At 36.5% G+C, this 12,420-nt stretch overlaps 1 protein-coding gene across 1 annotated transcript in view; it reads left to right on the plus strand.

The window, feature by feature from the left end:
- The window catches only part of ITGA1 (integrin subunit alpha 1), a 79,685-nt gene that overhangs the window by 53,681 nt on the left and 13,584 nt on the right, over window positions 1-12,420 (plus strand). The window contains exons 13-24 of the mRNA XM_086769875.1: window positions 1,290-1,433; window positions 2,837-3,091; window positions 3,523-3,653; window positions 4,748-4,911; window positions 5,105-5,241; window positions 6,224-6,334; window positions 6,842-6,927; window positions 7,131-7,266; window positions 8,218-8,298; window positions 10,162-10,238; window positions 10,937-11,026; window positions 12,050-12,152. Of these exons, the coding sequence (XP_086626001.1) occupies window positions 1,290-1,433; window positions 2,837-3,091; window positions 3,523-3,653; window positions 4,748-4,911; window positions 5,105-5,241; window positions 6,224-6,334; window positions 6,842-6,927; window positions 7,131-7,266; window positions 8,218-8,298; window positions 10,162-10,238; window positions 10,937-11,026; window positions 12,050-12,152 (1,515 nt within the window). The remainder of the gene's footprint in view (window positions 1-1,289; window positions 1,434-2,836; window positions 3,092-3,522; window positions 3,654-4,747; window positions 4,912-5,104; window positions 5,242-6,223; window positions 6,335-6,841; window positions 6,928-7,130; window positions 7,267-8,217; window positions 8,299-10,161; window positions 10,239-10,936; window positions 11,027-12,049; window positions 12,153-12,420) is intronic.

Here is a 12,420-nt window from a genome sequence, read left to right on the forward strand (position 1 = left end):
AATATGGCATGAGAAACAGAAATAATGATTTGAAATAAGAACTCTGCATCAGAAAAGCAAATGAAACTGGGGGTTCTAAGCAAGATCAGAAGGAAAGTTTAGATAGATGTTCTCGTATAGTAAGTAACGGAAAGTGGACTCTACAGTAGTCAGAGACCTTTGGAAATTTTCTCTTTGAGGGTTAAACCTGCAGGAGTGTCAAAGTGGTTGTAGCCATCTCTGTCCTTGCAATTTTCTCTGTCTGCTGAGTGGAAGGGTTATATCACTGCCAGGAAACAGTTGCGACAAGCAGGGTTCTGTGTGAGAGCAGCAGCTGGGGTAGCATGAAACACTGAATAGCTTCTTGTTATACTGAGCAACAGCTCACTGAGAGCTGTTTCTGCAGGGAAAACCCACATGTAATCACATAATTAAAGATGGTAGTATAATATTATGCACATGAGGGTTGAAAGACCTGCCTATTTAGGTCTCCCCAGGCTGCAGTACAAGCTTGTTTCAGGAAAATTCATATTGCCTAATTTTCACCTGTAACAGATGTCTGCAACTAAGCTGATCAATCAATCCTTTTAGAGTCAATGAAGGAAAGCAGGCGTTTTTAAGGTTTGAGGGATCTGACCTGCTTGAAGCATCTTCTGTGAGATGAGATGCATCTTGCACTAGAAAGGACTGTTTCGCATTTCGAGTGTAAAGGAAGTGCAAGGTGTCTAGCTTAGCTGTGAAGTGAATGTAATCAGATAAATCCCACACCTTTTACCCAGTCTATTAATCTCTCTAGCTCTTTGTGTAGCTCTTGTTCCTCTGCATTTAGTGGCAACTTGGGAATTTTGGAGACTGCCTGCACTGTGTTGTCTTGAAGCTTTTGTTCACCATCCTACCTTTTTTCCCTGGCAAGTCATTGATTTTGCTCCTTCTATGTATTGTTGCTGGGACTGAAGAGAAAAATAACTTCCCCAAGACATTTCTATTCAAATGCTGTCTATTCAAGTGCTAAGGTGAGTTCCTATTCACCTTAGCAGGTAGAAAACACCATTTGTACCTTTCAAACTCAGGAGAGTTGAAAGTTGAATGGACTATTCCTAAATTAAAAAGCCTAATAACAAGCCCTAAAACAGAAAACAAGTTTCAAAAGCAAACAGACCAAAAGCATCTTCTAGGTAGCAAAGAAAATGTCTGCCTGATGAATAACATTTGGCATTGGTGTAAGCGACTGTAAAACAGGTTTCTGAACAGCAAATGTTGCATGATGTTGCTGACTCTGTCTCTGATTTATACCTTATGTTTTCCTCCAGATTGGGTCATACTTTGGAGGTGTTATTACCACCGTCGACATCGATAGAGACTCATTTACAGATCTTCTTCTTGTTGGAGCTCCTATGTATATGGGAACTGAGAAAGAGGAGCAAGGGAAAGTGTATGTTTATAGTCTGAACAAGGTAAGGATGATGTTTATTGACCAGGAAAAGAACATACTCCTTACTATCTTCATATACTTATTTTGAAGAAATATGATAATTCGAGCTGGGGAAGATGACCTGTTGAAAACAGAGATACATGATTTTGACAATTAAGAGTATAATACAGATAATTTTGGAAAACTTTCTACTCAAACTCTTATTTTCTTTTAATGGAGTATATCACATAGATAAGCACTATATATCCTGTGTCAATATGGCATAGATGCAAATTTATAGAATTAATTTTCTATCACATTCTCTTTTTGCTTTCACAGATTAGGGAACAGGGCTCATCCATCCTAAAAGAGTGTGCTCCAGTATTCTTATGGCTTGCTTACCAACCTAGTGCTAAACCCCATACATCCAACAGCTTTTAAACATGTCACAACTAGATTGAGGAATAGTAGTTGAGCTACATCTCAACTTCTTAATTTGATAAGTCTCTCCTTCCAATGTTTAGGCATACTTTCTCTTCTTTTTTTCTTCTTTTACTTCTATACCATTATGTATAGTTATAATAGTTATCAAAGTATGTCCTAGCAATGATGGTCTCCTAAAGTACTATTGTAAGAAAAGGACCTGAAGAGACTTTATCTCTTTGACAAGGAACTCTTCCAGTTTCTACATGCATATTGCTAACAACAAATTGCTGGTGAATAGGATTGCTAAGAAAACAAGAATTCCATGTCCTCCAGTAATGTGAGGGTTTGAAATTTGTTTTTCCTGAGCTTGCTTTTATCTGTCTCCAGATAAAGGAGATGCAGCACCTGCTTGCTGCTGCTAATTTCCATCATGGAACTCACGAAGCCAATCTCTTGGAATGATTGGTTACACACGATACTGTATGTGTGGTTTTGATCTAGGATGCACACTGGACCAGAAAAAATGTATATGTTAGGCCTTGGAGTATATGTCTACTGAAGACAGAATTCAGTATCTGTAAGAGAAATGCTGTCTTTTGTTCCAGAATAACAGTATTGCCATCTGTGTTTCATCAGAAACTTGGCTTACTTCTCAGATTAAGAGAATGCCTTTAGAAGAACTCCTTACACTATCTTAAGAATGAAGTGAACTACTTACAGTAACATCCAAATATTGTTATGATAGTATACTTTCCTGTGAACCTCTAACTTCAAGAAATATGCTGTAGCATCTAGATGCAGAAAGAGAAGGAGCAAGAATGTCTTTCCTATTGGCTGCTCAGAAAGAGCATTTTAATTATAGTTACAGAATCACAGTTTCTACAGTGCACTCAATCACTAGGAATATGATGTAATTGTTCCATTTGATTCATCAGTTTGTCTTCTGGACAGGAGCTCTTAACATGTGCATTGCTAAAATGTTGACGGAAATCCATAAACTCTAAATCTGTTCTTTCACAGACAAAGGTTGAATATCAGATGAGTCTTGAACCTATAAAGCAAACATGCTGTTCGCCGTTAAAACAGGACACCTGCACAGTCCTTAAGAACGAGCCTTGCGGTGCACGTTTTGGGACTGCAATTGCTGCAGTGAAGGATCTCAACCTTGATGGATATAATGACATTGTAATAGGTTCTCCTTTAGAGGATGATCACCGAGGAGCTGTTTATATTTATCATGGCCATGGCAACACAATTAGTAAAAAATATTCACAGGTATGAAGTAAAACTTTGCAGACTGGCAGCTGCTGTAAGTGTATGTAGCAGAAGTCCTGTTTTCCCGTGTCTTCCCAACATAGATTCAAACTCTGACTTCACCTATCATGACAACTTCATTTTTAAATGCTCTATACTTTTAAACTCAGTCTATTTAACTGAATTTGACTCTAATAATGTTAGAAAATATATCTGCATGTTTTTATTAGAAATCTTCTGAATTGGTCTGTACAGCCAGAAAAGTAGATATTTTGCAATTCTGGAAAGTTACAGTATGTTCATCACCATGGTAACCTTTTTAGGAGTATTGCAATGAAAATTTAATATATTTAAAGAGTCTAAAAGCCATCTAGCTGCCAACAAATGCATCTTGAATGTTCTTCAAAAATCCTTTAATAAGCACTACATAAACCTCTTAATGCTTTTCACAGCGTATTGCATCAGGTGGAGATGGAGAAAAAGTGAAATTTTTTGGCCAGTCTGTGCATGGAGAAATGGATTTAAACAATGACGGGCTGATTGATGTCACCATTGGAGGCCTTGGTGGGGCTGCCCTCTTCTGGTAAGGACACTCACAGCAACTGTCAGGCCAGAAAATAATCAAAAAACGCGAAGTGTTCTCTTTTTCACACTATGTTGCATATTATCTTAATAGCAATATCAAGGACAGGTTCAAATGTAAAGGGGCCACTAAGAGAACTCATTTGAGTTCCTAATAAGAAAACTCCAGTTTGACTCCCTACAGAAAATCTTGGGAAAACTTAACTAAACTTTCTGGTTAACAATAAATTCATTTTCTTTACAAAAGAGCATGATTCAGATGGCATAAAGAGCAATGTATTCTTTAAGAGAGAAGATAAAAATACCAGTAAGAGAAATAAACAAGGTAACATGTAATCTCTCATTTCTAAAACAATTTCTCTCTCTGGTACGACAACTGCTAAGCCAGTTTCTTGCTTTCCCAGTCGTGCTGTTCCCTCTAACTCACCTGCTGGATGATCAGCTTTGTCAGATCTTGCTACCTTCTTCAAACTGCCAGCTTCTCCTGACCTTCATCTGGTAGTTTGTCTTTCTAAAAATTCCATGTGTGAATGCAATGAGATGCCCCTTCATTGCACTGTTTATGTCACAAAGCTATTTTGCCAGTTAAATTTTCAGCTGGTGTAGTACATGGTCATACTCTGTCTCGAGGCCAAAAGGGAACTGAGCCACAGCACAGGGAGAGGCAGGAGTGTGCTTCAGGGTGAGGGGCAAAGAGGAGCTAAAGTGAGGCAAATTGGTAGTGAATCTCAGCCTGTTTGTCCACCCACAGCCTAAGAGATGGCACATTGCCCTCCAGCTCATGTATGATAATCATCTGCAGATACCCTCAAGGATGGGTCTGGGCCGTCAGTCTCTTTTAAAATGAGACTGGCTCTATAGAGTTGCTTAAATGCTTTTGAAAATATTTCCTTTCATCTGGTATCTGTTCTGAAACACGTACAGCACTGTGGGAAAACCCTGTACTCTTACTGATGCTATATATAGAGTGTGTAGTTAATTATTTGTCTGGATTATCACATATGTGTATTTTAATGTTGCGCATTTTTTAAGTACATTCTTAATTTTTAAAAAGTTGCTGCTACTATTTTCAAGGCACTTTCTCTTTTTGTTAAGGTCTCGTGATGTGGCTGAAGTAAATGTTTCCATGCAATTTATACCCAAAAGCATCAATATCCAACAACAAAATTGTCAGATAAATAAAAGAAAAACAATATGCATAAATGCCACAATCTGTTTTAAGACCAAACTGAAGTCGAAAGAAGATACATTTGAATCCCGTAAGTACATAATCACTAAGCTATGGAATCTTTACGCTATAAAACTGCTATGCTTGCATTCGTTTATTTCTCCAAAAATGGAATGCGGTTCTTCTAAATTCACTGTCCCAAGTGCATTTAAGAGACTAGGGGGAAAAAAAACAATGTGTAGAGGCAAATTGGTTCATAATATTGATCTAAACTTCCTTTGCAGGTCTGCAGTATTGGATTACTCTTGACTCACAAAGACAAATATCTCGAAGCTTGTTCACAGAAAGCCATGAAAGGAAAATGCAAAAGAATATAACTATCAAAGGGGCAGAGTGTATTAAACATAACTTCTACATGTTGGCAAGTAAATCATTTAAAGTGTTTTTCTCATGTTGACTTTATAATAACCCAAAAGTATTCCATTAATTGTAATTGGACAACAAAATCTGCATCCAGAATTAATTTTAAGACGTGTACATAAAGTTTGTTTACTACTTAGAATTTATGTATTTGTGTATATAAAAAGATATAAACTATTTACTTATATGTACAATCTGTTTACCTTTGTCTCTTTGTTTGTGTTTGTCTTAAGAAAGAGCATAACACACTTTGTGGAACCAAGCAGCTGTCGTTAGCATTTTAGATGCATTCAAAACTCAGCAGGAGCATGTAAGATGGAAATCGAGTTTGCATATTTGTGCAATTCCTGCTGCTAAAATATATTTTAAAAAAACCTCACAAATTAGGTTTGGGATAGAGACTACTTACTGCGAAACAGAAATGTAATTAGCAACTGTGAGTATGAAATTGCCCAGATTGTACATAACGTGCAGAATGAATGAAGGGGTATATTATAAACTACCCACATTTAAAACGTGTAGTGACTTCACAGTTGTATCATAATTCAAAAGTAATGATAAATGATGCCCAGAATTTGCTTGAATATGAAATACGTCTCCTAACAGCAGTCCTCAGTTTGACTTCACACAAGGTGATACTGCTGCTGTTCATCTTACTGATCCTTTAAGCACAACTGAAGGAGGAAGGGCTTGGAATTGACTGTTCTGAGACATTCTTAAATGAAACTGTGTTGGATATGCTCAAGCTATGTGACATTTTTATGATGAGATGAGATACACAGAAACGTTAGTAGATATTTATAAGGATTGGATTGCACATTAAATGCGTTGTCATCAATTATGAGCATTCAAATACTTCTGTAGCAAGGATGGCAACAGTGTGACTGAAAAATATTTTACCTCATCATTGTTTGAGTTTTTTAAACTCCTTAGATATTAAACTGAATGTCCATAACAGTAATTTTCTTTTCTTTATGTTCTAGGATAAGCCTGACTTTCAGGACTCTGTAAAGGTTTTGCTGGAGTTCAATTTTTCTGATCCAGAGAGTGGACCTGTTCTTGATAGCAATCTGCCAAATTCAATATCTGAATATGTAAGTCAGCAAGATTCTGTATTGATAACCAAACTATTTAAGGTAAAATTCATAGTCTATACAAGAGCCAAAAGTATTGTCCACAAACTGGGTAAAGAGTGAAAAGTTTAATTGAATGTGCTTGGGAACCAGCCTGGGGTTTTAAAGCTGTCCAGAGTTAACTAAAGATGGAAGAGAGTGCAAGCAATTTAATTGTCTGGTTTTGAATAAATAAGCGGGGGAATGTTAGTCATATACTTTGATGGTGTTTGGCATCATTCATATGTCTACTATTGCCTCTTCTTCTAATCCAGATGAATCACTTTTAGACTGGAATGAGTAGAAAGGTTATGTGTTACCTCTGTATTTTGCAGGATATTGGCATATTTAATTTATTAATATTAGGGAAGACTTATTTGATTGTCAAATGGAAGACCTTATATAAAATTAGATAATGAGTTAAAATGCAAGTATTTTATTTTAATAATAAATGTAATAAAATTGAGAATAAAAATACTATTGTTGCAGATTCCTTTCACAAAAGATTGTGGAGCCAAAAATAAATGCATTTCAGATCTTGTTCTGAATGTAAAAGCAAGCATAGCTGGAGACAGGTAACTACACTGACTTTATTGTATCACTTGATATTCTTACAAAATTTCAATGTAAATTATAAATTCTGTAGTTTAATAAGATAATGCTGTGGCATAATTTCCAAATCAGAAACAATATAGTCTAGACACTTAAGTAAATTCCTTTTTATGTTAAAAACAGTTTCAAAAGTTAAGATGTCCTACTTTCTTACTTTATTTTACAGCTCTTCTCCATTCATTGTGAAGTCACGCAATGATAGGTTCACCATCCAGCTCTCTGTGAAGAACAAAAAAGACAGCGCCTATAATACCAGAGTTTTGGTTCAGTATTCTCCAAATATTATTTTTGCTGGAATTGAGGTAGGAATTCTTCACATTATCACATTTATCATAACCTGTATTTCTAGAGATATCTGAGGACGTGTTTTTATTAAGCCTGAATTTCACTGCTGGTGACACCATCTCAGTTGATTGGAAGCGATTCCCTGGGAGTGCTGTCCTCATTTATCCCTCTAAAAGAATGTATTTATTTTGACCTGAGCAAACTCTTGCTAGCCTTCAATAACTACAGGCACAAATTTCACAATGACACTTAAACAGTAAGTGCGTGCATCTTAGATGAATGTCAGCACCATGAATTGTCTATACATCTGTAGAGCCAGAAATGCCCCGTTGTTCGTCAGTACAGTGCCTGAGCCTCTAGAATTCTCCTTTTGCACCTGTAGAGAAAAAGCACTGTCTTGGTGGGGCAGTGTAGCTCAGTGCGGGCCTCATCCCTGCCTCAGACAGCATCTCCAAACTAGCTGGTTTTTGCATGCCTCAGCTATGAACTCACCTCAGTTCAGGTGGGAAACATTAAGAGAAGTTTGTTTTCAATCAACAGTCCTAATGTTGCACATTAGAAGTCAGGGATGCATAGCACTGTTGCTGACCCTGTGGCAATAGTTTATGGAGTATGAATGCCACTTTTATTGCCAGGTTAGGAACACATTTACAAAATTACATGTAAAAACTCTGTACTAATACATATGTTGATTTGCTAGATCCCATGATTAATTTGCATGATATCCAGTTTTTATATAATTGCTAATGTTCCAGACACTTTCACGGGAAGGGAATAATGGCTACCAATGGATGTAGATGTCCATAGGTGGAATTTGTAGCTTCCTATTTTTGTTCCAGTTCAATTAAGGCTTTGACTCTTACAAAGTTTTGACGGTGAAAAGTGGCAATGTTCAACAGGCTCTTGATGCTTAGTCAAAATTTAAAAAGTTTGCACAAGGTCATTATTTTACTTTCTTTTTCCTTTAGGATATACAGAAAGATAGCTGTGAATCTAATCACAACATCACCTGTAAAGTAGGGTATCCATTTCTAAAAACTGCGGAAGAGGTAAAAAGTCCCCCTGCTTGCAAGTTCTCCTTGCTCCATGTTGTTTTAAGGCCAGGGCAGTCCCTATAACCTCTGAATTTCTCTTCTCTTGTGTTCACCTCAAGACCTGTCCATGCACGTTTCCCAAGCTGTCCTTGATATGAACTGCACTGAGCCAGACAGGAAAACATTAGGTCTTCAGTATCTGGGCAGTCAGCTGTGGTATTTGAGGAGGTAAAAGGTGCACATTGCCATCCTTGACACTGTCAGAAGGCAAGTGACACACCTGGCCAGAAGCGTATGTCTCCAGCTGCGCAGAATATTGGTTAGGATATACTCATTAGATTGGTTAGGATTTACTGGTAAGATATTAGATACTGTGGCTTTCCACAGGTTGGAGCCTGTGGAATAACTTTAGTTATTTTGTGCATAAAATTTAGTCAGTTGGTTGAAAAGAGGATAAGCTGGTATGTGGAAATGCTAACCTGGATCTGCCAAAAGCAGGCATCAAGACTTCACCTCTGCTCAGTGGGGAATGAGAGGCCTTTCCAGCAAGCAGTCCCCTTAAAATCGAGCTCCAGCTTAGACAGCTCTAGTGATAAGTGTGTAGGTCCTGCTGGAATAGAGAGTGAGCTGTAGCTAGGCTAAGCCTTTGAAAATATGCATCTAAGCCTCACTTAAACAGTTCTGATATGGAATTTGGAAATATAAAATTGCATTCAAATAAGACCAACTGTCTTTCCTGGCAATTCTTTATCTGTCTGTCTGTCATATCAGGTCTGTGTTACAGATGCATAATAGAGGGAGGATGAGGAGGGAGGTCCTCTTACACAACCTCCCACATACACATTCCATCTTGTGTCTTGGACTTATAGGAATTAAGTCAGCTGTTACTTTCTTGCAGCCAAATAATCATACTGCCCAATGCCAGTGCCCGCAATGCTCCATTCCCAGCTTTACTGAATTTTTCACATTTTCTTTCCATGCTTTCATTCTTAGTTTGTCTATACGAACTATAGATCCCTAAATTTAGAAATTTCATACTCTCTTTTGCATTCAGAAGTGAATTAATCTCTGATTCAGTAGTAAGCATCCCTAACACATTCCTTTTTAAAGCTTCTTTGTGGTTCTTTGGTTTGTTTGTTTGTTTTTTTAAAATATGGAGAATTATCTAAGACAACTTTCTCTGGGTCTCTTTATAATGAAGATTGGTACACATTAAAGCAAAAATAAAAGTCTGAGCTAATAATCCTATACAGTAACAAATAGTAAAACATTTGCTTGATATAAAATTACCTTTAAGTGTCAGGATATGAAGAGAGATCTGTTTGGGACAGTGTTCCCAAATCTTTTTTAGTGCCAAATTGTTATATATTTGCACTAGTTATAATAAGTAGGAAATTTTTGTGAAACCTAGTAGTCATTTATTTATATTGTAAACATTTCTGTTTGATATTCTAGGTGTTTTACTATATATAAGGTGAGACTCCAGCAGCCTTCTATAGGCAGCTCACCCCCACTGTAATTGCCAGACTTTGAAGCTTTGTTTCTTCCTCACTGGAACAAAAAAAAAAAGCTTTTGATGAATTGCTTGCAAGACCAGTTGTTTTCTATTAAGAATTATTTAGCTATGTATTTCTAATATACTACATAATAAGTTTTATTGAGGCTTCTGAATTCTGAAAATTTGATGCTTCTGTTTAATTAGTGATAACCGTTAAATTTCCTTCTTGGTTGGGACAAATTAAAAAAAAAGCGTTAAAATGTGAGTAAGGATTCCATAGATAAAAGTAGAAAAATTTTGCTCATTTTTCACCTTACTAGTGTGTTTTTATTTCTTTTTTTTTTTTCCTTTTAAAATGTGAAATGTGTTTCTCCAAACAGATTTCCTTCAAAATATCATTCCAATTCAATGCATCCTATCTCCTGGAAAATGCTACTGTTCATGTATATGCAACAAGGTTAGTTGCAATCATTACTTGTTTACCTTTTGATCATTTTTTTGTTGTTGTTGTTAGAAAGCTCTGCTGCTTTGTGTTTTGTAGTGACACAAGGATGAACTCAAAAGTGGTTAAACAATCTGTAGAGCTGGCAGCTTTACGAACGTCCAGCAGCAGACTAGATAAGTAGCAGTTTGTCTCTAGAGCCTGAGAATCACGAATGAGTCATAATTTCCAGTCGTTTTACCTTCAGAAAAGGTTTATTCTCTTACAGAATTACTCCATACTTTAGGATGAGTCACAGTTTATGCTGAATAAAAAGGTCTGGCTTTCAAAGAGCAAGAACATTGCAAAAGTTGTCTGTCATAGAGTAAAGGAATGCACTTGCCCTCCGTGTTTGCCTTCACTGCAAAATACAGGAATGGTGTGAGAGCAGTGGCCTTTACTTGGTCCATTTTCATTCAGACAACTGCAGTCTGTAATTTTCACAAAGATGCCTCTCTGAGCTGGAACTCGTGGAGAACTTAACTTTTTCCTTACTGGAAACAGTCTTTTGAATTTACTTTTAGGAGATAGTACTTTACTGGAAATGAGTAGTGTGTTTTCATAACCAGAGCTGTAGGTATTTCAGTTTCTTAAGATCCCGTCCTACCTAGTAGTTGTGTTGTGTCTGCCAGTGACTATCACAATCTGATCTGTGATCTGTTGTTTTATTTTAGTGACAGTGAAGAACCACCTGAGACCTTGAGTGATAACAGAGGACATGTTACAATTCCAGTAAAATATGAAGTAGGATTAATATTTGTAAGGTATTGATGCTTCTCTGTACTTTTACTTGCTAGCACAGTAAATAGCAGGTGCTCAAAGAAAACATAGTATTGTTTTTCTGTTGAGCTGTGCTCTTAGCATCTACAGATGATAGCTTTTAGGCCCATGAACAGGAAGCACAGGCTGCGTTGAGAAGAGCAGTTACGTGGAATAATGGAGCAGTCACTGTCACTATCTTGCTGTAGCTCCGTTTCATCTATTTAAATTTGATCTGCAGTTTGCAAGTACAACAGAAGCTTTTGTTGGTTCTTATACTTTGCTCTATTTATTCAAAGACAGACATTTCAGATCTATAAGAGAGCAAAAGCTTCCAGATTCCTGATGGCCATGAGTTTCTATCACTATAATATTGCATGCTGTGATGTTTGATTTCCAGCTTCAAAAATTAGCCTTAATTGTAGGTTCTCAGAGGTGGGTTTTTTTATCAATTCAGACACAAACTTTATGTAGTACATTTTATTTTCAGAAATAGCTAGAATTAAGTTAAATTCATGAAAAACATTATAAATATTATCAGTAGAGTACATTGTATGGTGTGCAGGTGTAAATAATTAAGACAAATTCATTTTGGATGGATTTTCGTGGTTCAAATCCAGCCTTTGTTTGAATTAGGGAATAAGTTTGAATTTAGAACATGCTGGTTTTGTTCTCTTTTTACATGGTTCTGTCTTTTATAAGACTCTGCCTGTTTCATATGGCAATACTCAGGATAAGGGTCTGCACAGCTAGAACAAGAACAGAAAAATCAGGATGTGGTGTATTATTTTTTGGGAACAATATTTGCTCATTTTGTAGTTTCATCTGAAGAAAATATTTAAAATCTACATAATGGAAAGTGAGCACTACTCAGAAAATGGATACGTGGAAGTAGTGGTGCACTCATAATTTCAAGACTGGAGAGTTCATGAAATAATAAAAATACCTGTATTTTTAACTGCTAGGGTTTTTATGATGTTTTTGTACTTATTGCAGGGGTCTTGTGTTTTTTTTTTTTTAATCCACAGTGTTTTCAAAGAGCACCATGTTATAATTGCAGCAAATGATACTGTTCCTACTGCTATTAACACAACAGAGCAGATTGGGGATGAAGTTACTCTGCATTATAGGGTAAGAAACAATTAAAACTGCATTATATAGGTATACTGGCTTCATGTTTTTTTTTAATTTGGTTTTAATTGCTTAATGTGATAGCCTATTAATTAAATAGAAGCCATGTAATATGTTAAACCTTATATGTGAGTATTTTGTGTTTAAAACTGGTTTTTTTGCTTGCTTATTTTGGAATAAGGTAAGTCAGAGTGGTCCATCCCTGTGAAGTAGTTCTTGTGGGTTTTAGAGCTGCTGCCCTCAGCAGGGGAAAGAGAGCATGCACTAG

This window comes from Chlamydotis macqueenii, chromosome Z (genome assembly GCF_036417535.1).
Source record: "Chlamydotis macqueenii isolate bChlMac1 chromosome Z, bChlMac1.mat, whole genome shotgun sequence".
In the NCBI taxonomy this organism is placed as follows: Eukaryota; Metazoa; Chordata; class Aves; order Otidiformes; family Otididae; genus Chlamydotis; species Chlamydotis macqueenii.